Below are 25,404 nucleotides of genomic sequence, written 5' to 3' on the forward strand. Positions count from 1 at the left end.
CCTCACGTCAGCACGTTGTAGGTGTCGCCACCGGCGCCAACATTGTGTGAATGCTCTGAAAAGCAAATCATTTGCGTATCACAGCATATTCTTCCTGTCGGTTAAATTTCGCGTCTGTAGCACGTCATCTTCGTGGTGTAGCAATTTTAATGGCCAGTAGTTTAGTTTACGTTTTTTATATAGTTAATAATTGTCACCGTGTAGGAAAGAGGTAATACTGAGTACGTGTTTGACGAGTGTGGACGGTGTGGTGTGGGCAGTACGTGGACCTGGACGAGTTCCTGTCGGAGAACGGCATCCCGGTGGAGGGCCTGCCGGGCACGCAGCACCTGAAGCAGGCGCAGCAGCAGCAGTCGCAGCAGCAGGCGCAGCCGCCGCAGCAGGCGCTGCCGGCGCCGCCCGCGACGCCGGCGCCGCACCACGCGCCGCAGCACCCGCTGGCGCACCCGCACCCCCACCCCCACCAGCACGCGCACCCGCCGGCCGCGCCCGTCGTCGCCGTCGCGCCCGGCCCGGGGCCCGCGCCCTCGCTCGACCTGGTGGCCAAGCGCGAGCGCTCGCCCAGCCCCTGCGAGCCGCGCACGCCCGACACCGAGCCGCTCAACCCGCCGTCGCCGGCCGACTCAAGTAAGCACCACGCGCTGCTACTCTGCTGCTATCTAGCCCGCCTAAGCCATTCTCAAGGGGCCTATACACGGACATCACACGAACGACTTTCTTGTGCCACTACTACACTGAGGTGACCAAAGTCATGGGACAGCTACAAGCACATATACAGATGGCGGTAGTACCACGTACACGAGGCATAAAAGGGCAGTGCATTGGCGGAGCTGCAGGTCTGGACCCCTGCACACCTATAAATGCCTCATCTGCCCTATCCTCTACTACACCCACCCTGCATGGATCTCCACCCGCCGGCCGTCGTGGCCGAGCGGTTGTAGGCGCTACAGTCTGGAGCCGCGTGACTGTTACAGTCGCAAAAAAATGGTTCAAATGGCTCTGAGCAATAACATCTGTGGTCATCAGTCCCCTAGAACTTAGAACTACTTAAACCTAACTAACCTAAGGACATCACACACATCCATGCCCGAGGCAGGATTCGAACCTGCGACCGTAGCGGTCACGCGGTTCCAGACTGAAGCGCCTAGAACCGCACGGCCACACCGGCCGGCTGTTACAGTCGCAGGTTCGAATCCTGCCTCGGGCATGGATGTGTGTGATGTTTTTTGGTTAGTTAGGTTTAAGTAGTTCTAAGTTCTAGGGGACTGATGACATCAGAAGTTAAGCCCCATAGTGCTCAGAGCCATTTGAACCATTTGATCTCCACCCTTCCAACCTTTTACAAATCCCTTCAAATCCTAGAACGCCATGCGCTCCGCCTCGCCTATCGCATCCGTCTCCCCTCCCCCAAGGGAATCCTGTATGACCTTATTCTGTTCCCGCACACCTCCTCCTTATCCTAAAATAAATACGGATCCTCTACACCTCCCGTAAACTTGATCCCTCTCACCCGCTTGTCTCTCCCATCCTTTCCCACCCCCGTCCACTGCCGCGCCTTTATTCCCACGTCCCACCTTGTCTCCTTCTCTCCACTCTCCATACCCTCGCCCAAGGTGGCTTCCATCAACTCCCCCTCCCTGATGAAGCCCTCATCCCCTCCATCTACCCCTCCTACCAACTTTGATCCTCCCCTTCCACACCCTGTGTTTCTTCCTTAGGGCACCCTCTCTCCCTCCTCCCTTCCTTCCCCCGGGCTTCCCCTACCCCCCTACCTTCTATCCTCCCCCTACCATCTCCTCTGCCACTGGCATCTACACCCTCCCCTCTCCCTCCTCCCCCACATTTTTCCCCTTTCGCAGGTCCCCGGTCTCGTACATGTAAAGTGAACATTCGCGCACTGGAGTCGCCAGTGTTTTGTGTTTGCCATCATGTTAGTGATTCAGTGTTTCGTCATTTGTGATCCTTCGTTCACGTGTGCCGTTTCTGTCGTCTGTTAGTCCCCGAGTGCTGCACGTCTTTCTTTGGACGCTGCACTTGGGAACGACCTCATGTATTCTTAAATTTGTGTGTCTACTGTTGTCTATCCACCATGTGGTTTCGTTTTCCGATGTCTCCACTTGTAATAAATGTATTATCTGTGGCCGAAGAGCGTCGTAGTATTGCCGCTGTCGGCCTACCTTTGTATAAGGTGTCAAAATAACAGTAAAGGAAAAAAAAGCGGAGCTGCCGTTTGTACTCAGGTGATTGATGTGAAAAGGTTTCCGACGTCATTACAGTCGCACGACGGGAATTGACAGACTTTGAACGCGTTGTGGTAGCTGGAGCTAGATGCGTGGGACATTCCGTTTCGGAAATAGTTACGTAATTCAATATTCCAAGAGCCACAGTGTCAAGAATGTGCCGCGAACACCGAATTTAAGGCATTACCTCTCACCACGGACAATGCAGTGGCCGACCGCCTTCACTTAACGACCGACAGCAGCGGTGTTTGCGTACAGCTGTCGCTTGGAATTTCGTGGCCCGGTCAGATGAGACCCGACTTCAGTTGGTGAGAGCTGAAAGTACGGTTCGATTGTGGCGCAGACCCCACGAAGCCATGGACTCGAGTTGTCAACAAGGCACCTTGAAAGCTGGCTGTGTTTACATGGAATGGACTGTGTTCCGGTCTATCGACAAGCGCCGGCACGGAGATGAAGAACACAAGAGCAGAGAAGGCTGTGAGACGACATCAGCCAATAGCCCGGTGGCTAATATAACCGCCGTTCCTGCCACTCTCTGCGGCACTAGCAGAGCACTATGAAGCTTGTATTCAATCGATTCTGATCTGCGCAGCTGGTTTTGTCCTCTTGATGGTATGAGTAAGGGAAACACATCATACCCAAATTAGTTCTCAAACCGAACAGCCAGAAAGGGGCCATACACACATATATAATATAATAAATGTATGACACTTATTGTGAGACCCAGTTGAAATTTTACAATTAATACGACGCCCTTGTATCCCCTAATTTGCTAGGAAACATTCGTGCAGTAGCCTTCTACGGACATGAAATGAGGAAGAAAAAAATAAAATGAAAGCAATAATTGGGTTTCGAACACGGGCCGCAAAAGTATGAAGCCGCCATGCTACCAACTGTGCCAAAGTTTCAACAAAGCTAGTTATGCCCTGAAAGGCATATAAAAGTCTCAAAAATTTTGACTGTCATTTTCTCAGAAACGGTCGAGTATCCATGAGTACGCTGAGACACTTGATCGTTTTTCTTTTTGCCCCTCTTCCACTGAAAGAAGTTGCTGGAAAATAGGGTTGTGGCATCTGCCGTGTTCGCCTTGGGAAAGTCGCTTGTTAGAAGTTGGCAATGTAAAGCTCGTCGTCTCATCCATAACACAACGAGGATGTGCGAAAAACCAGTTGAAAAGTAAAATAAAATTTAAAAAAAACTACAAAGATTCTGTTAAGGCACAATAATAAATTATACGACCGCCGAACATGGGGCATGTAGCCAGACACAGGTCCAGGTAAAATAAAAGTAAACAATAAAACAAACAGCCTTTTCTGTGTATATACAGACAATGTCATTCACTAAATTTATACAGGCTGCAGGGCACCTTGAATAAAAATTTGCATGCTTTGAGAGAGCTGTTTGCTGTGCGGTTTGGCACCTGAACAGTGAAAGTGAGTTTATGAGGTACCGTCCTTTTTAGGAAAGTATCTAAATATAACAGTGTAGGAAAAATGATAATAGCGTTTATTAAAGACCAAAATAAAACTCATACTGGATTGTTCCATAAAATTTTGGGCGTGCAGCCGCATAAATTCTTCACAGCTGAACGGTATACAGCCGAAATATTAGAAGTAGAATTTATGCGGCTGCACGCCCGAAATTTTGTGGAACAATCTTTGCGCCGCGAAAATATGAAGATGCACACTCGTGGATGTTCTTGACAAATTTCGTATGGTAAATACTCCATGCTACTGAGAAATGAGGGAATAAGAAGCGTGTCGTCTAAAAACTCCGGAACATCGTGTATCTGCTCGAGAAAACATATACTTACAAACACGTCAAAACATATTGAGAAGGCAGTAAGTAGTGCTTTTTTACTTTATCCTCTGTAGCTTTTTTCTCTTTCAAAATGCCAAATAACATAGAAAATTATTTTTCTTGTTAGATTTGTATTTTCCACAGTTGAAACAATTTTCATTAAAACATTTACCTATTTACGTTGTTAGGTATGCATAGTGTATGCCTTTTCTCTGTCCAGGTATTGTAAAACATAAATACTGTTTTGCCTGAGATATTTTCTCTGTCTCTGATGTGAGAACATTAATAGGAAAAATATCAGGCGCTTGTGCAGAGTTTGCTGTTTGTCACGGAAAAAAAAAAAACAACAGACATAAGCATTAAGAAGACACAAAAGCACAGTTCCATTACTATAACAACAGTGAGATGTGAAATTAGTTTAACTTATGATTTTGGGAGACGACGTCATGGTCCCCTGTTCCTGTGCATGCTCAAGTGTCTCCAGCGTACCTCAGTACAGTCAATCGAACATCGAAGCCAGTGTCCCACTCGCAATGTGGCTAGCTGCTGATTTACACATAAATATGCGACGCGCATCCACAACGAGTAAGTCGATTTCCAACAGAAAGTCGCCTGTGTAAAACAGGCTTCACTTGTGAGGTCGTATCTGAGCTATATACCGTACGAAAACTGCAGTTTTGGAGGGCCTTTTGCCTTGCGAGAGACTCTTGTTATGTGACGATAAACTGTGCAATTCCCTCCAGAAATCTTCCTAAGTTTTCGGATGACGATAATAAAGAGCATGACAGGACCATTGATAAAGTAGTGAAGAAAGTAGACAACCTTCAGGCCAGGTTTCAGCTGTGCTTTTTCTGTCACCGATTGTCACTTGCACTGCACACTGCACGGAGACTTGGGATCGGAATTGACGGTAGAACTGGATGTAGCCTACATATCTTCAGTTCAGATAACTTTACAGAGTTTAATTTTGATAAATAACCTCCAGTTAAATCGGTGAGATCCTATCACAGGAGCTGTGGACCCGAACCTGGACGTGAAATGGTGATGAGATTTGTGACTTCATAACGCTGATTTTCTTGTGGTCCTTTTACACGGTCAGTCGTGTTGCGTCTACTGCAGAACCCCGCCGTTTTATTCCCGTACTGACAGTGAGAAAGTGAGGTTATGAGGGACTATAGTTACAAAATCTAGGAACAATCAATAACGATATAGTTTATTAATGACCGTAGTGGAAATTCTTGTCATAGGTCGTGTGGTAAATTGCTCTCACTCCTGAGAACTGAAAGAATAGGAAAAGCGTCATCCAAACATTTCAGAACATATACATTTATTGCTCAAGAAAATATATACTTGCAAACACGTCAGACAATACGTAGAACGCAGTAAATAGCGTCTTTCTGCTATATCCTTTGTATTTGTTTTCTCGCAAAGTGGCAAATAACAACGAAAATTATTTCTCTCGTCCAATCTTTCATACTTTTTAACTGTTGCAATAATTTTCGTTAAAATATTTTATCTATTTACGTTCTTATTTTTGTGTAGTGTAAGTTTTTTCTTTGTGAAATGCAAATAACTTTTTGCTTGCGTTAGGAAACGCTAGTAGGAATTAACTTTTAAGCGTGCCACGAAAACAAAGCAAACAACATAATAAAGATTAAGAAGACACGAAACCACAAAATAATTCTATAGTAGGATCGAGCTCGAGCAGAATAGGTTATAACTTCCGATGTTAGACACCGCCTTAGTCCCTCGTCTCTGGGCATGCGCAGCTGCACCACCCTCGGTAATTTAGGATTTCCGCACAATCTATAGATCACAGACGTCGCACTCGCGGCGTGGTTGTTTACTGATTTACTTCGAGTAGTCGATTTGGCACACTACTTCTATTTCATTATGAATTTCTCTGGCCCCCCTACGCTAGTAAATATTTGAAAAAAAGGCAAGTAGTTCTGAAAAGACCAAGGTGAACCGTATATTCAAAGTATGGTGTCACTGGTGGGCTAAGAACTTATTTACAGCAACACTAAATAACTCTTGTTCTCTGGCTCCCAACTTATCTAACCATAATCAGATATTAGCTAGTATCTGCTCCTCCTCCCCCCCTCCCCTCCCATCACCCCCCCCCCCCCCAGTCCCCATCAACTTTAGCACATGACTAAGCTTTAGAATGAAAAAGAATTTCCTTTGAACATTTTTATTTGTAAAAATGATGGAAATAAGTGATATTTATTTTTTGTAGGTGTTTTATTAAATCACAAAGTAATGAGTCGATGAGATGACTTCTACTGCTTACTTCTAAGAACCTTTTCTTATACAATGATAAGTGCGCATCTACTACCTACAACTCCTTCTTATAAAAGAAAGCTAACTATCCACACTGAGGGTAGACACTTGTTACAGATTATGCTTCCTCTGCACCACTTCCCCCCCCCCCCCCCTTACACCCCCTTGTAAAATCGACCAAGTTAAAATGAGTGCACTATTTTTATTATTTGTAAATCGTCTCTCAACTGACACAAATTGGATGATTGCAGGCTTGCAATGTTTCGTGCCTGATCATAACCACTAAGTAATAATAATAATAATAATAATAATAATAACAATAATAATAATATGTAGGACCTACAATAATATAGGGCAATTACGTAGTTACTGTTGTGTTGTGCTGTCAGTTAGTTTGTTTAATTGCTTTACAGTTCAGTCATCCTGCACACAGTTTTAATCTACCAAGAAATCTCCCATATGAGCTTGATTAATCACATGCAACAAATTAGCAATGTGCAATGATATGGCTGTGTTACATTTGTCTGTGTGTTAAGTGCAATTGTGTGTAGTTTGTTTCATTTTGCTAAGCTGACCTAGAGTAAGAACTTTACATTAGAATTAGTGGGTATTCAGGGAGCACAAAATACTCTGAAGAGTGAAATTGAAGCCAGAGGTACCACTTACATTTAGAAGGAAAGCAAACATGAAAACAATGACACTCAGATTTTGGTGTAATTAGCATTTTGAAGCTTGTGATGTGGAAATACAAAATCATGGAAAATTTGTAGAAACAATCCTGATACACGGGGCAGTCGCCAATTTGGTCACTTACATAACTATCTTCCATAGTTTTAGTTTGTTAGTTTAAGATATTATTGTTTAAAAGTTAAGCGTCAGCATGTTACTAATATTTTATGCAATTCAAACTTTTAGTTTTGTCCTCAGCACTGTCCCTGGCGTCATCTGGTCGTGATTTCGATCCTCGGACGAGAGCCTTTTCGGACGAAGAGCTGAAACCACAACCGATGATCAAGAAGTCCAGAAAGCAGGTACCTGTAAATATGTGCATTTTTAATAACAAATTACTTTTCCGTTGTGCCAAAACTGTGCACTGTTGTTCGAATGCTCTTAATTTTTAAGACCAAATGAGAAACAGGAAAGTCCTCGTAGGACAATGTTGCAAATTGTTAAACTTTATAAGTTAGCCCCTAGATGCATTTAAGTACAATAGTAATGAAGTCTCTTACAACTGGCAGTTAAACAGAGTTTTGTTTTGTTCCATTAGTTGAAATGAGACTTTTGGTGAGCCAGCAGGTCCTTGTCTCCTTTCTCTTCTGTGCCTCAGCCAGATGATGCAGATACGCGAAAACACTACACAAGAATAAAACAGTGTCATATGAGCTTTATACACTAATCTCTTACCTTTTTTCCAAAATAAAAAAGCACTATAAGAATCTTTTCTCATTATGCATTACAGATAGATGCACCAGTACACTTGGAGAAAACAAACAGACAAAACTGGCAAATAAAGTGCCAAATAGAATGACATAGACACTGAGAAGGCTTATAGTAAATAATTCTATTTCTTTTAATAACTTTACTTATGTCTTGACCACACTTTTATTTTTCATCAACATTCTACACTGATGAAAAATAAAAGTGGTCAAAACATAAGTAAAGTCATTAAAAGGGCATCCAGATGCCCGTCTCATCTCGTAGCATCTTCGTGCAAATTGCAGCTAATTCTATTTCTCTTCCATCATAGGTACATTCAACAGAAGTAATTCAAGTGAAAACCACATTGCAAGTGGAACAATATCAAGACACATTGAACATCATTTTGGGCACATTGCTAGCATAAAAGTAGAAATGACTAGATGTTATTAATTTTGTGCATCGACAATTGCATTAACCGGTATGCACTTGTGGGTGACAGGATTTTTTCTTCATGGTGTCAGAACAAATAACAGTCCATTATTATACTGCTACACTGAATGTTAAAGTGGTATCAAGTGACTGAAAATAGAGCAATAATTCATTTCTAAGCAAATAGTTTTCCAAGGAGAACCTTAATATAAAAAGATTTTTTCATTTGAGAAAACTATTAAATTATGAGAAAGAACTTCTGGTGATTATAATCTTCAGGAGACAAAATATTGAGTATTAATTATAGATACATACCAAAGAAAAGTGTATGACACCGTCCTAGCTTTCAGGACTATTAGTTTCTTCCTCAGGGAGGAGAGAGGAACTGGAAGAATAGGTCACTCAGACTTCAAGGTGAGAGAGATTCACCTATAGTGAGGTGAAAGTCTACCTCATAAGTGCACACAGATACTTTCACGACTAATTCAGGGGATCTACTTTAGCTTGTGTTTGTAAATTTGTGGTTTCTCAAGAACAACCTCCAACTTTTATGGAAGGCCATAGAAACTGTATGTTCCAGAGTGCTGCATATTATGTAAATAGTATTTGAGGGTAAGTGAGTAGATGTACCATGAGTTTAGTGAACACCAGGGACAGTTCCCCATCTTATTAAATAGAGACCTGTTGTTGCAGTCTTCAGTCCAAAGACTGGTTTGATGCAACTCTCCAGGCTACTGTATCCTGTGCAGTACTGAGCACGAGTAACTACTACAACCTACATGCTTCTGAATCTGCGTACGATATAAATACCTTAGTCTTCCTCTAGCGCGCGCGCCCACACACACACACACACACACACACACACACACACACACACCTCCCTCTCTCTCTCTCTCTCTCTCTCTCTCTCTGGTACTAAGCTGATGATCCCTTGATGTCTCAGATTATGTCCTACCAACCGATTCCGTCTTCTAGTCATGTTGTACCACAAATTTCTTTGCTCCCCAATTCTGTACAATACTTCCTCAATAGTTATTTGATCTTCCCACCGAATCTTCAGCATTCTTCTGTAGCACCACATTTCAAAAGCTTCTGTGCTATTCTTGTCTAAACTGTTTATTGCCCATGTTTCACTTCTGTACATAGCTACGCTCCATACAAATACTTTCAGAAAAGACTTCGTAAAACTTATACTTGATGAACACATTTCTCTTGTTCAGAAATGGTTTTCTTGCCACTGTCACTCTACATTTTATATCCTCTCTACTTTGGCCATTATCAGTTATTTTGCTGCCCAAGTAGCAAAACTCATCTACTACTGTAAGTTTCTTGTTTCCTAACATAATTGTCTCAGCATTGACTGATTTAACTTGACTACATTCCATCATCCTAGTTTTGCTTTTGTTGGTGTTCATCTTACAAACTCCTTTCAAGATCCTGTCCATTCCATTCAAATACTCTTCAATGCCTTTGCTATCTCTATGAGAATTACAATGTGATCAGCAGACCTCAAAGATTTTATTTCTTCTGTCTGGACTTTAGTTCCTACTACAATTTTCCTTTACTGCTTGCTCACTGTACAGATTGAATAACATGGGGGATAGGCTCCAACCCTGTCTCACTCTATTGTCAACCACTGTTTCCCTACCACGCCCTTCGACTCTTGTAACTACCGTGTGGTTTCTGTACAAATCGTAAATTGCCTTCCACTCCCTGTATTTTACCCCTGCTACCCTCATAATTTTGAAGAGAGTATTCCAGTCAAAAGCTTTCCCTAAGTCTACAAATGCTATCAATGTAGGTTTGCCTTTCCTTAACCTGTCTTCTATGATAAGTCTTAGGGTCAGTATTGCCTCACTTGTTCTACATTTCACCGTATTTCTGTGGAATTGGGATTATTATATTCTTCTTGAACTCTGAGGGTATTTTGCCTGTTTCATATATCTTTGGAATTAATAAGTTAGTAGCATGAGAGGCTCACTTTCTGTTGCCCTGGCTTGTCCCAAAATATGGTCCCACGTAACATCAAGGAATGAAAGAATGAAAAGTAAACAGGTTTCATTATGTTAGAGGTGTGAACTGTGATGAATATTCTCAAAGTAAATGTAATGTTCAGCTTCTGCAGGAAGTCATAAATATTTGCTTTCCGCAGGAGCTTCCCATTCTACCCTCAAGTCCAGAATATGGTGCCTTCTGTTTTACTAACTATAAGAGAGTAGAATGTTTATGTGAACATGACCGTGTATAATAAATATGATATATGCATTTTATTTCAATTGAAAGTTACCCTATTAAATGAGAATTTGGAGCTGTCTCTCTCCTTAAAATGCAGTACATTTTCTGTGCAGAATCTGTAAGACTTTGTCCTGTGCTCTTCCCTCTCCTCTTTTGATGCTGTCTGCCTCCCATTCACTGCTAGGTAGCAGAAAGGGTCCACAAAGTCGTCAAATAAAGCATATAACTTCCCAGTTGTTTACAAAGGCAAGCCTTAGTCATTAGTTTATCCTCTGGTGCCTTCTGATTTCCATTACATCTTTTATATATTACCCAGTGTGCAACTCTCTGTTATCATATGGTTTGCACATTAAGTCCCCAGTCTCAGTATGAGAGGTTAGAAGTGGCTGTACACACTGTTTATATGCTCTTTCCATTTCACCTATATGATCACAGTGGTTGCCAACTATCATAATTTAAAAAGTTCACTGTAAAGACAAGAGACAACTACCTTAGTAATCTTTACTTTTTGTGAAAACAGTTATTTACATTTTCAGAAAATTATGCAAGCCATTCAAAGTAATGTATCTTGATGTAAAATCTGTCACCACTACATAACAAATGATTCAGTAGCCACTTATTTCCAACTACAGACTCTCCTTCTTACAACCAGTTCTAAGCCATATTCTCTCTCCTTCATCTCAGACCAATAACACGTTGCTCAACCCACCTTACTGTTTACTTGAAAAGAAAATTCCCTGATGACTTACTGGAGTACTTAACATAGCAAGAGCCTTCCACAAAGGAAAATAATTGTTAGCACATGTGTCAGTGATAAATACTGTTGTATTCTTAAAGTTTTTCTGACATAAAAACTGCATGGAAGGTTCTCTGACATAGTGTCAGACAGTGTTGTGGAAACTGACAATTATTTGAGCAAGATAGCTGCTTGTTATCTTTAGGTACAATTGTAGGAAGACATAACAGCTCACCAATTCACAGCCATTGGTGAGCCACTACAGCACTGCACATTTGCATCAGAAGATTACAGGTGGCCACCTCATTAAGATATTGTGGAGTTACACCACACCATCCCATCCAACACCCAAGCACCTATCAAGCACTATTGTACCTCTTTTGGAAAATATGGGTTACTTGACAAATTTTGAGTAGTTTCCATCTCACAGTCACTGCATTCATCCAGATATCCAAACATTTCTGGGTTTTTGTGATTTACATTCTCAGTTGACCTTCTATTCACAAGAGCTTCAGTGATGTAAATTTCCAAATCCTGAGCATCAAAGTCCACTGTACCAAGTGTTACTAACATTATTTTATGCTTTTTGCTGACACATGTAAGGATAGTACTGACAGTGCTGTAAATTTGACTGCTTGTTCTAACATATGCAAACAAGTAGAGTTCAATTTATGTGGCCAATGAGTTTCTGCAGTGCTGCAGAGGGGATAGTTCAATATGTCATTTGCTAACTTCGATTTTTTATTTTTGGTTGTAATGTAAAAGTACCTACAATGCACTTTTTAATATTATCGTTTTTGGTCCCAGGCCAATCTCTCTCTTGGCTGGCGTGAAATGACTAAGTATAATAAAATTCTCTGTCAGAAATTTTGTATCCCAGATTACAGGAGGTCAGGAAGCATATACAAAGGAGTAGTAGTTAACAATAGGTCTTACTTTTAATCTTCATATGTTTCTAGTTCTTTATGTAATATCTACTGACAACTTGTTCCTTCAGAATGTGTATACTGTTATAAGAAACCCCGGAGTAAACAGTTCAGGTAAAGAGGAGTGGATACCTCTGAAAAGGGCATATTTAGATGCTAGATATCCACTGATATCAGTGGGTTGGATAAATACTCTCATTTTCTAATTTGTCTGATAAGTGGGGTCTTCTGCATACATGATAAAAATTTTTCTTTATTAGTGTGCAGTTAATGATATCCTTGTAACACATCACACTTTGGGCTTCCTCCATTATTCTTCTAATCCTCTTTTTACAGTCTCTGTATGCCAACCACTAACTGTAGGTGCATAGCACCTGTAAATAGCCCACACAGTTACCAGATTCTGAAGATTGTTTAAAATCAATGTTATAATTGAAAAGTTTCTTAAAAAAGAACAGACACAACTTACTTATAAAAATTCAGTTTTTTATTTCTGTTTACAAACACCTCTTATATTGGCATCTATCAGTTTTGTGTATTTCATAGAATTTTCTGCTTAACTTTCAGTTTGTTCCCGATGATATGAAGGATGAGAAGTACTGGGCACGGCGCCGCAAAAATAACTTGGCAGCAAAGAGGTCTCGTGATGCAAGGCGTGTCAAGGAAAATCAAATAGCACTGCGTGCAGGATTTTTAGAGAAGGAGGTGAGTGTTTACTTAGCTGTGTATGCAAGCTGAAAATAAATTTCAGAAAATCCATGTACATAAAATGAAAGCATTCAGATTCAGCAGATGCTGCCAAATTGCTTAAGGAAAAAGTTAAGACTGTCAGGAATTATATAACTCTGAAATGAAAAATAGCCTTTCCTTCCACTGTACTGTATACCTCAAGAAACATTATAAATTCACTATAACATGTAAACAGAATATTTGAATGCTTTAGTGTTAACTAGTCATATAGCAGAGTTGTTTTGGCTCTGGATACATATTCAGGAGTAGAGGGCTACAAATCCCCATCCTTGCATTATCTGTGTTGGTCAAGTGCCATATGGTTCTTTCAAAAAAGCTGTGCCGAATCTCCAGACCAATCTTTGCCCTGCCCCTAATGGCCTCAATTTTAAATAACACTCACAGCAGCTCTTCTTAAATCTTATTGATGAAAGTATTTTTAGGCCAACATCCGTATTTATTCAGCTGCTGTTAGTTACATAAGATGCAACACTGTAATGTTTCTAATGATGTAATCAACACTCAGCTTATAGAAAAATATGAAATTTGAGTATCTTAAGTAAAGGTGAACAGGAGAGATGTTCACGTACATCCTGAATGGTTAATATAATAGCTTTCATGAAAATTGTTTAATGTATCTGTATGGCATGGAAAATATCTGCACAATGGTAGAATTGTTGTCAGCATGTGTTGTGTTTCTTGTTTAGAAACAAACTTGTTCCTTTCACTCAAAATACTGGCTGCTGGCAGTAATAAGGCCCACTTTACTCTTTGCCATCTAGCTTACATACACTACAGCTCAGTTCTATCTTGGATTTACTTTTCTGGTTGTAAATTGTGTGTTAACAGTGACAGACAGTAATATGGATAAGTTTACTGGTAAGGAGTTGTCAAATATGCACCTTGTGTATGGTTTTACTGAATACAATGGAGGAGAGGTGCAACAGCATGATGCTGAGCTGTTCTTATAGTTATGGAAACCCCATCATAGTATTTTTGCATCAGTCTGAGGGTTATTCCATTACATAGTGTGTTTTGTGTCATTTTACATTTTAATGATTACATATTACAGGCTTTTTTTCATTCTTGGTAAAGTGTAATCACAGGAACAAATGTAACTGGGCTGACCAACTGAGTAAGTTGTAATTATGTAATTACTGTGTAGTGAGCTACCAGAGACTATGGGACCCTTATACCAAAATATTCAGAAAAATGTGTTGGACAACCTCAGTCCACTGAATGTCTCATATAAGACACTTGCCTTTCTTTTACTATCATTACGACTGTAACTTCATCAAAGCCACTGTTTATGTCTTTGTTGTTCGACATTCTCATGTCCTAATGTAACTATTATAACTCAGTATCTCCATCAACATATTTAACTTGTCTTTATAAATTTCTCACAACATGAAACGATATCAGGTATAGAATAATAACCACTACCAGTCACAATAAAAGATGATTTTAAATGTGTGGCCAGTTTTGGGCTTGTGCCAACCTTCAGGTAATTTACATTCAGTTACATGTTTTAGTGCTCAAAGTTGGAGATTACTGTTTAAATAAAAAATAATGCTATGATTACTACATAGACCCAACTGAAATAGTTCGAAGTTGCTGAGCGACATGTGTTTTATAGTATTATAGTACTTACATACAGCTGGAGTGTGAATGTCATTTCCACATTACATTCATCACATTTGTTACAAAAATATCTCAATTTTTTACACATTAACTGTATATTATACATTGTGGTAAATTTTGGTACTTCTATGTTACGCCTTTAATACATTAGATGTTAATAACTTATGAAGAACATACATTCACAACATCTAACATGTTTAAATAGGAAAATAGTCATTTTTGTGTGCATGGAAATTATTTCCACCTACAGACTTCCATTGTCCATGTTTCTACATGACTTTCACATGAGAGTGAAAATTAGTCCAGTCACTAATATTATGTAAGTTCAAGACGTTCCAACAATATGCAATTAGTGTTATTCAAATACTACTGATGCCTCATCTCTATACCAGAAATGGGTGATTAATTAGATAATTTTGGAAGCCAGCACAAAGATTAAGTGGGTATTTTATGTGCATGTACCTGTGCCTCATTGGGTTGTTCTCACTTACTGTAGGCTGGCAATAACACACCATATGCCTTGCTAACTCATGAAAACACATTTTTGGATTTTAGTGTATGAACTGAAATTTAAATGGATTAAGGTGAGACAGAATGTATTAAAGAAGCAAGTGCATTTTATGTTAGCAAAATTTCATGTCATTTTCGGTGTAGAAAATTTTAAAATGTGGTGCTGCACACGAAGGGACTTCACATTTTACACATGAGTATGATGTTTGTTTTTGAAAGCCTCATCTTCTACATCTACATATGATGGTTACTCTATACCCTCATTTTGGACATTTCTTTGTTGTGCTTGGTAAATAATCTGGAAAATTGCCTGTCTATAAGACAGTAACTTTTGGTCTTCAAAGTGGGCATCCAACTGAGGATGCTTGCATTCTGTAATTTTTGCTACTGTGATTTTTATATGGAACAAATACATAAATATAATGAAACTTACAGTGCCCAATAAATGGTAAAAAGTTTGTGGTAATTTTTTGCTGCTGTGGATCATTTGAGTGCTTTGCAACTGGTAATAGCTCCTATCCTCCCACATCCAGGTTGTTATCCATGACAATTGGCTTTTGCATGATGTCATTCTTAGAATTTTCCTCTAGAAGTGCATAGTCATGATACATGGTGACCATTATGGCACATCTCCTGCCCTTACATTTCATCAAACTCTGTGTGTTTCTGTACACTTTACATATTCTCACTTCTTCAATCTTTTGTTTTTTGTGAAGTAGGACTCCAGCCTTTCACTCTTTCTATCTTGTCACATTGTGTCAAAGACACTAACATTCTCAGTTGCTAGTTTGGATATTTTACTAATTTTTGAGGTAAATTCAGTAACATTTTACAAGTCTATAATGTGCAGGTTCCAAAACAGAGAAATCAGCTGACCTATAACTTGACATTTCCATTACCTACAAGTCCCTCTGAGAACATGCAGACTATGGATAGAACTATCAGTCATGCCCAGTAAGTTATTTGCTTGTTGGTGGATCATAAAAGCTTACATGATTTCTGAAGTAGATTTTTTTTCATCTCTCTCTCTCTCTCTCTCTCTATCTCTCTCTCTCTCTCTCTCTCGTCCCTAGAATTGTGACTGTTGCTTTGATTGACTGTTGCCAAGACCTTCATAAAGGAATATACTCATTCACAGACTCTGCATAATAATAATAATCTGCCCTTTGACAAAGTCACTTACCTCAGTGGATTTCCCCATTTGCAATCTTTGCTAGGGTGACCCTGTCTGTGTCACTCCATTTACATACTTCTGTTACTGCATCATGTGCCCACAACGCCAGCAGGTAGCATCCAATATTGCGGTGTGCACTGGCCATAATGTTTTGGCTTATTGGTGTACATACTGTGAGACTTTTGTCAGTATGCCCATCTGTTTAAAGAGCTGTCTATAAGAGGCTCTAGTGTGAACACACATGCATTATTATATGCTTCTGTGCTTAAGTATACTTAAACAGGTTACACATTTCATACTTATCTCGAGTTATGTATGCAGTTCGTAAACTGAAGAGCAATCAGCAGTTGTGGTAGGGGTAGTGGCCTTTCCCAGAAGAACACTATACCTGTTGTAGAGGACGACTAAGAATCAATTTCAGTGCAGCATTCTGTGATTTATGTAGATTCTGTTTATGCACATTTCTGGTGTATTTTGTGAAGTTTTAACATGTTAAGCAAAAAATAAACACTCCCTGAGTGAGCCCGCACATTGTGTCACCACTGGTACAAAAGGCGCACTTGGAATGGTGTATGTAAGTTCGTGGGAAAGGTTGTAGGTGCTCTTTGTGACATAGCTGGATAGACAGAGTGGGGACTTGCCTATTCACTCTTCGGTTTGCAGACTGACTATACCAGGTTCTGCTTTTCTGACATTACATGTTAATATGCAAGATATCTAAAATTATTTGAAAGCAGTTAAATTCTTCCGTTTGGTGAAATTAATAAATGGAACTTGTAATCACATCTATACACAACTGCAAAATAGTTGTCAGAATAGAAGTAACTGAAGATAACCACTCGTTCTATTAAATCCAGTCGGCCTTCTTTGATGGGAGAATGTAGATTTGTGTGTATGTACAGGTCTGTGTGCTCTAAATAAGACCAAACATTTACAACTTAAGCTACCACATTCCAGTTTTTATTTATGTGCCTGTCTAACACGTAATGCTTCTGCCATGTAGCAGATAGTCAGACCATTGATCATTTTGTTACTGTTATGTATAATGTAGTAATCAGAACAAATTTTCCATTATCAGTAATAACTGGAAGCAATCAACTTCTTTTAGTGTACTTAACACAATTCAACACTACTTTTCAGGGGACAGTGCTCTCATCATCAAGTTGTCAATAGTCAGAACTGAAAGCTCTTAACATCACATCTGCAGTGTTTATAAATAAAATTTTCATAAATTATATTGTGTTTTGGGTCCTCAGTTCTTGGGCAGTTTTAAAGTAAGATGAAGACCTGTAGTCCAACATCTTTTTATTTCATTTTATGAAAGACACAAATGTGTTTTTATAGATTTTTATGCTTTAACCACATTAGCTAAATGTTGACAACTTGGTGATGAGAGAATTGATTCTCAGTAGCTGATGTTATTGTTGTGTGTTAATACAATTAAAATGGTTGAATGCTACCAGTAATTCCTGATAAAATATAACAATAGCTACATCGCATCTGATAAACGAATAACAGGAAACTATACATGCTGTTTATCATGAAAGCAGCATAACTGTAGCATATAGTCTTGAAACTCAAGTGTTCAGTTTATTAGGAGAGTCATATATTAAAAATTTATAATGTCATTGACAGCAAACTTCACTTATTACATTTTAACTGTGATTTTAATTTTTATATTTTCTTTTTCAGAACATGAACCTACGACAGGAGCTGGACCGATTGAAGAAAGAGAACATGCTGTTGAGAGACAAATTATCAAAGTTCACAGATGTGTAGTTGGGTACACAAGTCTAACGTGGCCACCTTGTCCACAATATTGATGCAGTTCCTAAAACAAAGTAGACTCACACAGCAAATATGTTTATATCATGAGATGGAATGCTTAACTTTTTGAATTCCATTTAATTATACATGCATAACTGGAAGTTGAACCTTATTTCATCTCAATTGTGACCACAATCGTTACTGCTGAATATGTTGAAAACTCATTGTAATTCAGCTGAACTGTTGCAATTAATGTATTATCTCAGTGTTTACAGTATGAGGTGAGGTGGCCACAAGAATGGACTAATATCATTTGTCAAAAGGAACAAAATGACTTTTGGCAGCAATTATTTCATGTGTCATAGCTATCACCATTTTCACATGATGGAGCAATTGGAAATTTATGTGCTTCTGACCTTTAAAGAAGGCAGCTTTTGTCACCAACTGCAGAAGCTATCTAGGAGGTAAATAAGTAACACAGTTCTGGCAGCTATTAACCACCAGCCTCCACATAAAAAAAAAATGCAAAATCTTATTCATTAAAGTAGCATCCATTCATACAGGGACAATGTATTTTACTGTCTAAGTACATTAATGTCTGGTGTTAATGAACAGTCAAGACTTGAGCACATCTGTACATGAATAATATTATTGTAATTTAGAGTACCATAGTGTAGACTTGTGATTGTTTTAACTGATGACAGGGTATAGGATTTTAGAATGCTCAGAAATATATCTATATATATATTTTTAATTCAATATATACGAATAGAACTTTGATTTTGTAAGAGAAAGCCCAACCAGTAACATTTACTCAGATGAAATGATATCAAACTTTTTATGTATTTACACATGAAGCAAACACACACGTGCACACACAGGATTAATTGTGACATTGTTATGCACTGAGGAAGCTAGTTCAAAACTGAGCACTTTACATAGAACAGACAGGGTACTGATTAGACTCTCAGAGTGAAACAAATATACAGAAGGAGAAAATAGACAGTTTGATACATATGTTGAAGACATCTGGGAGTGAATAAAACAAATAAATTAGGATTGTTAAATCACTGTACAAGTGTGAGTAGCAAATCATGAAGTAGACTAACAGAAATTTCGGTTATGAAACCACTGGCGTCCTGGTTACATTGTTAACAAAAAAAAGGCTTATAGCACTTTTATCACATGTGGACAGAGCAACTGTACACAAACTTAATTGACAAGAAAGCTGTGCCTTGATATTACCGGTATCCATTATGAATATAAAAGAAAGTTGTCTAAGGGTTTACTTTGTTTAAAAAAATTAATGAAGAAAGGTTTCTCAAGGACACTGAATGTAAATTTGCTAGGTTTTACCATAGTTTCCTCCGTGTTTATCAATTCTGACAAGAACTCACTCTTATTATTCGTAAATATATGTTTTGTTTTCTCTTTCTGGCTGTTTGATATTTTTAATTAAATGTTTGAATAAATGACAAACAATTGTATAAAGTATGTTCTTTTCCTCCATAAATATAAAGCAACTGTTATTGCTGTTTCTGTTTACATATTCCATAAAACTTATTTACCGGCAGGCCGGAAATACTGGTGTCAAGAGATATCTACACTTTATGCATATATCTATGTGTGTAAGCCGTTGCTGCTGGCAGGAACGCATTCAAATACAATTGAGCAAATAGTAAATAAACCTTTTATAGTAATGTTCAAAGCCAACTATGATAGCACCTAAAGTAATCATGTCATGATTTAAGTGTAACCATGGTTTGTGTATGCTTTCATGTAAATACTGGTAAATACATATAGCTTATTGCCCAAATATCAAAATAATCTGGTGTGAATTTTAAGTTTCCTTTCCTTTCTTTCTTTCTCTCTCTCTCTGTGTGTGCTGCTATTACCATATAGTCAAAACCAAATTGGTGTAGCTGATATTTTGTACAAAATATTAGTATAGATGTGTGTATAAAGGGGAATCGTCTCTTTGTTAAAACTTAAATCACTTTGTGTAGTGGGCGCATTGGTCTGTGTTGAACATAGTATAAATGTTCATGTTATTAATTCATGTTGTTGAAAAGTAGTATAAACTTTTTCATGTATGTTGTAAGTAATTGATCACTGACTATTTGTCAGCTAGAAGCTGATACAAAATAAGCATGTTATTGTTTCATTGTATTCTGTAGATAAAGTTCTCGCCTGTAATATTGTTTCCACATTTTTGTTTTAAAACTCGTGAATCATAATTAACAGCTAACTTTGTCAATAGAATATCTAGCTTTACTTTTTAAAATTGATGTTGGATATGTTGAGGTTGGATTTTGTTTATGTGAATAGCTTCAAAATAAAAATGTATATATGTTAAAATATACTACGCCAAACAGTTCAATTGTTTTAGTGCAGAAATATAGCATGGATTTCTGATAGATGTCTATGAGATAAATATAATATATATATATATAATATACAAATATATTTACATCACACACAATATATATATTTTATTAAGCATTTTAATGGGAACTGAATACTGTGTGTCCAAGCTTGTGTTCAGAAAATGCATGCCGCTTGGTCCACGTTGTTGGTTAGAAAGTATTGATTTTATAGTTAGTACTACAAGAAATTTCAGTGGTGAGAAATCAGTCTTGATATAAATGGTGTTGGAATAAATTTATGTTATTGTATGATTATATTGTAAATCTCGGTAAGAATGTGTGAAGAGAAACAGGATACAGATCACTGTTAATGGAGTTATATTTTTATTACACTTCTTCCATAAGGATGTAAATGTTGTTAGTTGTTTAATTTGTGCATATTTCGCAGTAATCAAACAAGAAGTGTTTCTGTTTGGTTAGGATGAAACCAAAACTGTATATCAGGCTTTTTATCTGGGGAAAATGTTACATTTGAACTGGGGTTTCCTTTACAGCTTGAAATTCACTCTGGTGCCTTAACAGAACACTACGCATACAATAATAGGAGATTTGTCATGTGAAATCAAGTATACTGACAACTACTGAGTTTAGTAGTTCATAGTTTCAGCAAAACTGATAGTAAATTATGCCAATATGACTCGCTAAAACATTTTCACAGTTTAATGTTAGGGTACTGCTTCAGTGGTGAATACAAGTTCACTAGTAACATGTATACAACTTGCCCCATTAGAAATACCTAAAGTATTGATTTCACTGCTTTTATTTTTATTTCATTATTTTGTTTATTGTGCAACAACAGTTTTGAATATTTTAGTGATTTCTGAAATGTATCACTTTTACCTCAGTGCTGTGACTGGCATTAACTGTGTGACAACATCATTTAGATACAGCTGCGTTAAGCAGAAATACGGTTTTTATATTTTACTTTTAATGGAAGTACTTTGCTATATAAATGTGGCTGTGTTGTATCTCCTACATATACAATGCAGAGTGTTAGTTTTTGATGCATTTTATTTGAAGTAATATTTGTTACTTTCATCAAAAAAAATGTTTCCTGTATGTCTCCATTGTCTGGCTCAAGCCAGTTGGTCATCAGAGAAGTTTTAAGGTAAATGGTTAACATGATAGGCAAAAAAATGAAAACTGAAAAGTGTGACATGAATAGTTAAAATAGTCACTGAAAAACAGAAAGCTAAAATTTGACTTTGTACTAAGAATTGCACTGAATGGACTTTACATGCTTGTTATGTGCTGCTTATGAATAAAAGTTGTACTCCCCATGAAACACAAGTGTTTGAAAGTAATAATGTGGTTTTTTTTCTATTTTAAGTTACCAGTGCCCAGCCCATCCAATAATTTTACAATATACATTTCTACATCGTACAACACATTTTTCTAATTACGTACTGCAAAAATTCTTAGTCAGAATCACTAAATAACAGATTGCTGATGTTAACCAGAGTATACAGGGTGATTCAAAAATGCATGTAAATATTTTAAGGGTGTATTTGTGAGGTAAATATAAGACAAAAATGTTCTATAAATGTTTTTCCATAAACGTTTAATTCCTGAGTTATCGTTAAATACGAAAGTCATGTCCGTATCAAAACGACGGCAGTGCAAGCAGCAGGATGCCATATTCTGGTACGTAATTCACATACGTATCTCCCAACAGTTGATTCGAAACTGCATGAATAGTGTTTGTTTTTGTTTGCACGTGATGTTTACTCCTACTGTACGGAAGATGGCGCTGATGTTGTTGGTAACGGAAAAGTACGTCCTGTCGTTCATTCATCGTCGGAAGGCCAAAGGTTTCGTGCACATGATGTACCCAAACAGTGAGTGTGCTGATATGCACCTTGTGTATGGTGCAGCAGATGGAAATGCACTTGCAGCAAGACGAAGGTACAGTGAGCTGTTTCCAGGAAGACGGTTACCAAGTCATCAGACGTTTGTATCTGTGGACAGACGTATGCGGGAGTATGGCATTCGTCCTGGGCCGCATTCAGGTCGACCACTTGAGCATGCAGTGAACGTCGAGGAACATGTTTTGGACCTGGTAGACCAAGATCCATCTATCAGTACGAGACAAATTAGTGCAGCTGTACGACTTCCACAATCTACTGTATGGCGGCTGCTTCGGAGACAACAGTTGCATCCATTTCACCTGCAAAAAGTGCACGAATTGACACCTGAAGACTATCCTCGCCGTCAGCAATTCTGCCAGTGGTTACAAGAGCGTCATTTGAATGATCCAATGTTCATTCGGCGGATATTATTCACAGATGAGGCCATGTTTACTCGTGCGGGTGTAATCAATTCGCATAATATGCACCAGTGGGCTGTCGAGAATCCTGGCGCGAGAATTGTGCGTGGATATCAACATCAATTCTCCATAAACATTTGGTGTGGTATTGTGGGGAATTACTTACTCCGACCTCATGTTCTGCCTCCAAGGCTGAATGGGCACGCGTACTGCGAATTTGTGGAGGGAGAATTGCCTGGATTGTTACAGGATGTCCCTCTTGCAACACGAGCCACCATGTGGTTTATGCACGATGGTGCTCCCGCCCATTACAGCCGCAACGTAAGGGCGTACCTCAATTCTGCGTATCCACATCGATGGATAGGTCGCGGAGGACCAATTGCTAGGCCAGCCAGATCACCTGACCTGAACCCTTTAGACTTTTATTTATGGGGCCGACTAAAGACATTGGTGTATTCTTCTGCAGTACCGAACAGAGAAGTGCTACAACAAAGAATTGAAGGTGGTTGTGAAATTATTCGTGGAGAGTTGAACGGACTGTGTAATGTGCAGAGATCATTGATGCGGCGAGCACGGGTCTGTCTGCAAGTTCAGGGACAGCATTTTGAACATGCATTGCATTAAGATTTGTGCAAATACAGTACAGTACAGTACAGTCTGTAAAATGCTTCAATTTTCCTTAGTTATTGTGCATTGCTGTAGTTCAATCAACAGGACCTAAATTAATACAGTGTTCGCGAGGAATTGTTTCAGTTTGTTACGTCACATTTATTTATCAGTTTGCGTTGTTAGTCCAAATGCACTGTAATTAAACTGTGAACTCTGGGAATTAAATACCTTACGTTGTATTGAATGTATTATCCTGTTTTGTTCATAACTCTGTAATAAGCCAAGTATGGAAAAAATTGTATAGAACATTTTTGTCTTATATTTACCTCACAAATACACCCTTGAAATATTTACATGCATTTTTGAATCACCCTGTATAAATGTGAACCAAAAAGTAAAACACTGTTATCAGAAAGGAAATACTTGTCATTTTGAGCCAAGAAAAAAATTCAGGGCATAGGTCATTTCAGAGAAAAGCAAATCGGTTCTTGAGATGTTATGAGTTGGTAACCTTTCAGTGTGTGAATGAAAATGGCTAGTTCTCAGTGTAGTGGTTGACTATGGGAGAAAATGAAACCTGCAGTAAGAATAATATATGAGAAAATGTTTAATAAAATGATGCTGTTGCTTCACAGGTAGAAATGCCTGTGAACAGCATGCACAAAGTGTTATGACACAAACCAGTAGTTTGACACAAATTTAGTAGTAGTGGTGGTGGTGGTGGTGGTGGTGGTGGTGGTGGTACTAGTAGTAGTAGTAGTAGTAGTAGTAATCAGTGTCATCATCATAGATCACTTTTACAGGGATATTGGACATTTCTTGGCATACAGTGTATGAACAACAGCAACGTAAGCATTTACGTACTTAACAGGTCTGGCATGACAAGGATGGAACAGGTAGTCGACCATGGTATTATAGTAAGGACATCACAGTATTTGTTTGAAGTAATTACAGGAAAACAAATGAAACCTAAATTAGGATGGTCAAATGGAGATTGGAGGCCCCCTCCCAAATAAAAGATCAGTCTGTTTAAAACAGTGCTATTTCAATCAATTTATCCCTAGCATACAGTACTTTTTTTTACAGAGATAGTTACTTAATAATGCAAAAGGATAGCACCACACTGTTTTATAACATAACACTACACATGCTATCAACTGATGTCAGGACCATAGCAATGATACCTGCTTTCCATTTTGGGTACCATAACTCCCCATTTGCTAGCCTGAAAAACTGAGCCAGCATCCCTCTAAAATGAGTGAGACGTTGAGCTCAGAATGAGTATAAGGTGTTGTATTACAAATTGCATTGCTTTGGGAGCATTTTTTTTTTTTTATCAGAAAACGGAAAAAATAGTGTAAAAGTGTTATGTGATATGTTAGACATTTTATTATAATTATTATTATGTGTGTTACATTTGTGACACTTCTGCTCCGTTATCTAAGTAGTCCTTCATTGTATAGAATGTTTGGGTTAACAGGTATTTTTTGACAGCATTTTCAAATAAGTTTGCTTTTTAGAATCTTTATAATATCCTGAGATAATTTGTTGTATAGTTTGGTAAAATATAGTTTGGGTAAAATATTCCGGAGGTAAAATAGTCCCCCATTCGGATCTCCGGGCGGGGACTACTCAGGAGGACGTCGTTATCAGGAGAAAGAAAACTGGCGTTCTACGGATCGGAGCGTGGAATGTCAGATCCCTTAATCGGGCTGGTAGGTTAGAAAATTTAAAAAGGGAAATGGATAGGTTAAAGTTAGATATAGTGGGAATTAGTGAAGTTCGGTGGCAGGAGGAACAAGACTTTTGGTCAGGTGATTACAGGGTTATAAATACAAAATCAATTAGGGGTAATGCAGGAGTAGGTTTAATAATGAATACAAAAATAGGAGTGCGGGTTAGCTACTACAAACAGCATAGTGAACGCATTATTGTGGCCAAGATAGACACAAAGCCCATGCCTACTACAGTAGTACAAGTTTATATGCCAACTACCTCTGCAGATGATGAAGAAATAGATGAAATGTATGACGAGATAAAAGAAATTATTCAGGTAGTGAAGGGAGACGAAAATTTAATAGTCATGGGTGACTGGAATTCGTCAGTAGGAAAAGGGAGAGAAGGAAACATAGTAGGTGAATATGGATTGGGGGGAAGAAATGAAAGAGGAAGCCGCCTTGTAGAATTTTGCACAGAGCATAACTTAATCATAGC

General features: G+C 38.5%; 1 protein-coding gene across 1 annotated transcript in view; it reads left to right on the forward strand.

Moving 5' to 3' along the window:
• LOC126188733 (hepatic leukemia factor-like) overlaps positions 1-21,622 on the forward strand; it is a 622,120-nt gene extending 600,498 nt beyond the window's left edge. Inside the window, exons 3-6 of the mRNA XM_049930341.1 lie at positions 261-627; positions 7,239-7,354; positions 12,636-12,773; positions 17,815-21,622. Of these exons, the coding sequence (XP_049786298.1) occupies positions 261-627; positions 7,239-7,354; positions 12,636-12,773; positions 17,815-17,901 (708 nt within the window). The 3' untranslated portion in view covers positions 17,902-21,622. The remainder of the gene's footprint in view (positions 1-260; positions 628-7,238; positions 7,355-12,635; positions 12,774-17,814) is intronic.
• The last annotated feature ends 3,782 nt before the right edge of the window (positions 21,623-25,404 follow it).

The sequence above is a fragment of the Schistocerca cancellata genome, chromosome 5 (genome assembly GCF_023864275.1).
Source record: "Schistocerca cancellata isolate TAMUIC-IGC-003103 chromosome 5, iqSchCanc2.1, whole genome shotgun sequence".
Lineage (NCBI taxonomy): Eukaryota > Metazoa > Arthropoda > Insecta > Orthoptera > Acrididae > Schistocerca > Schistocerca cancellata.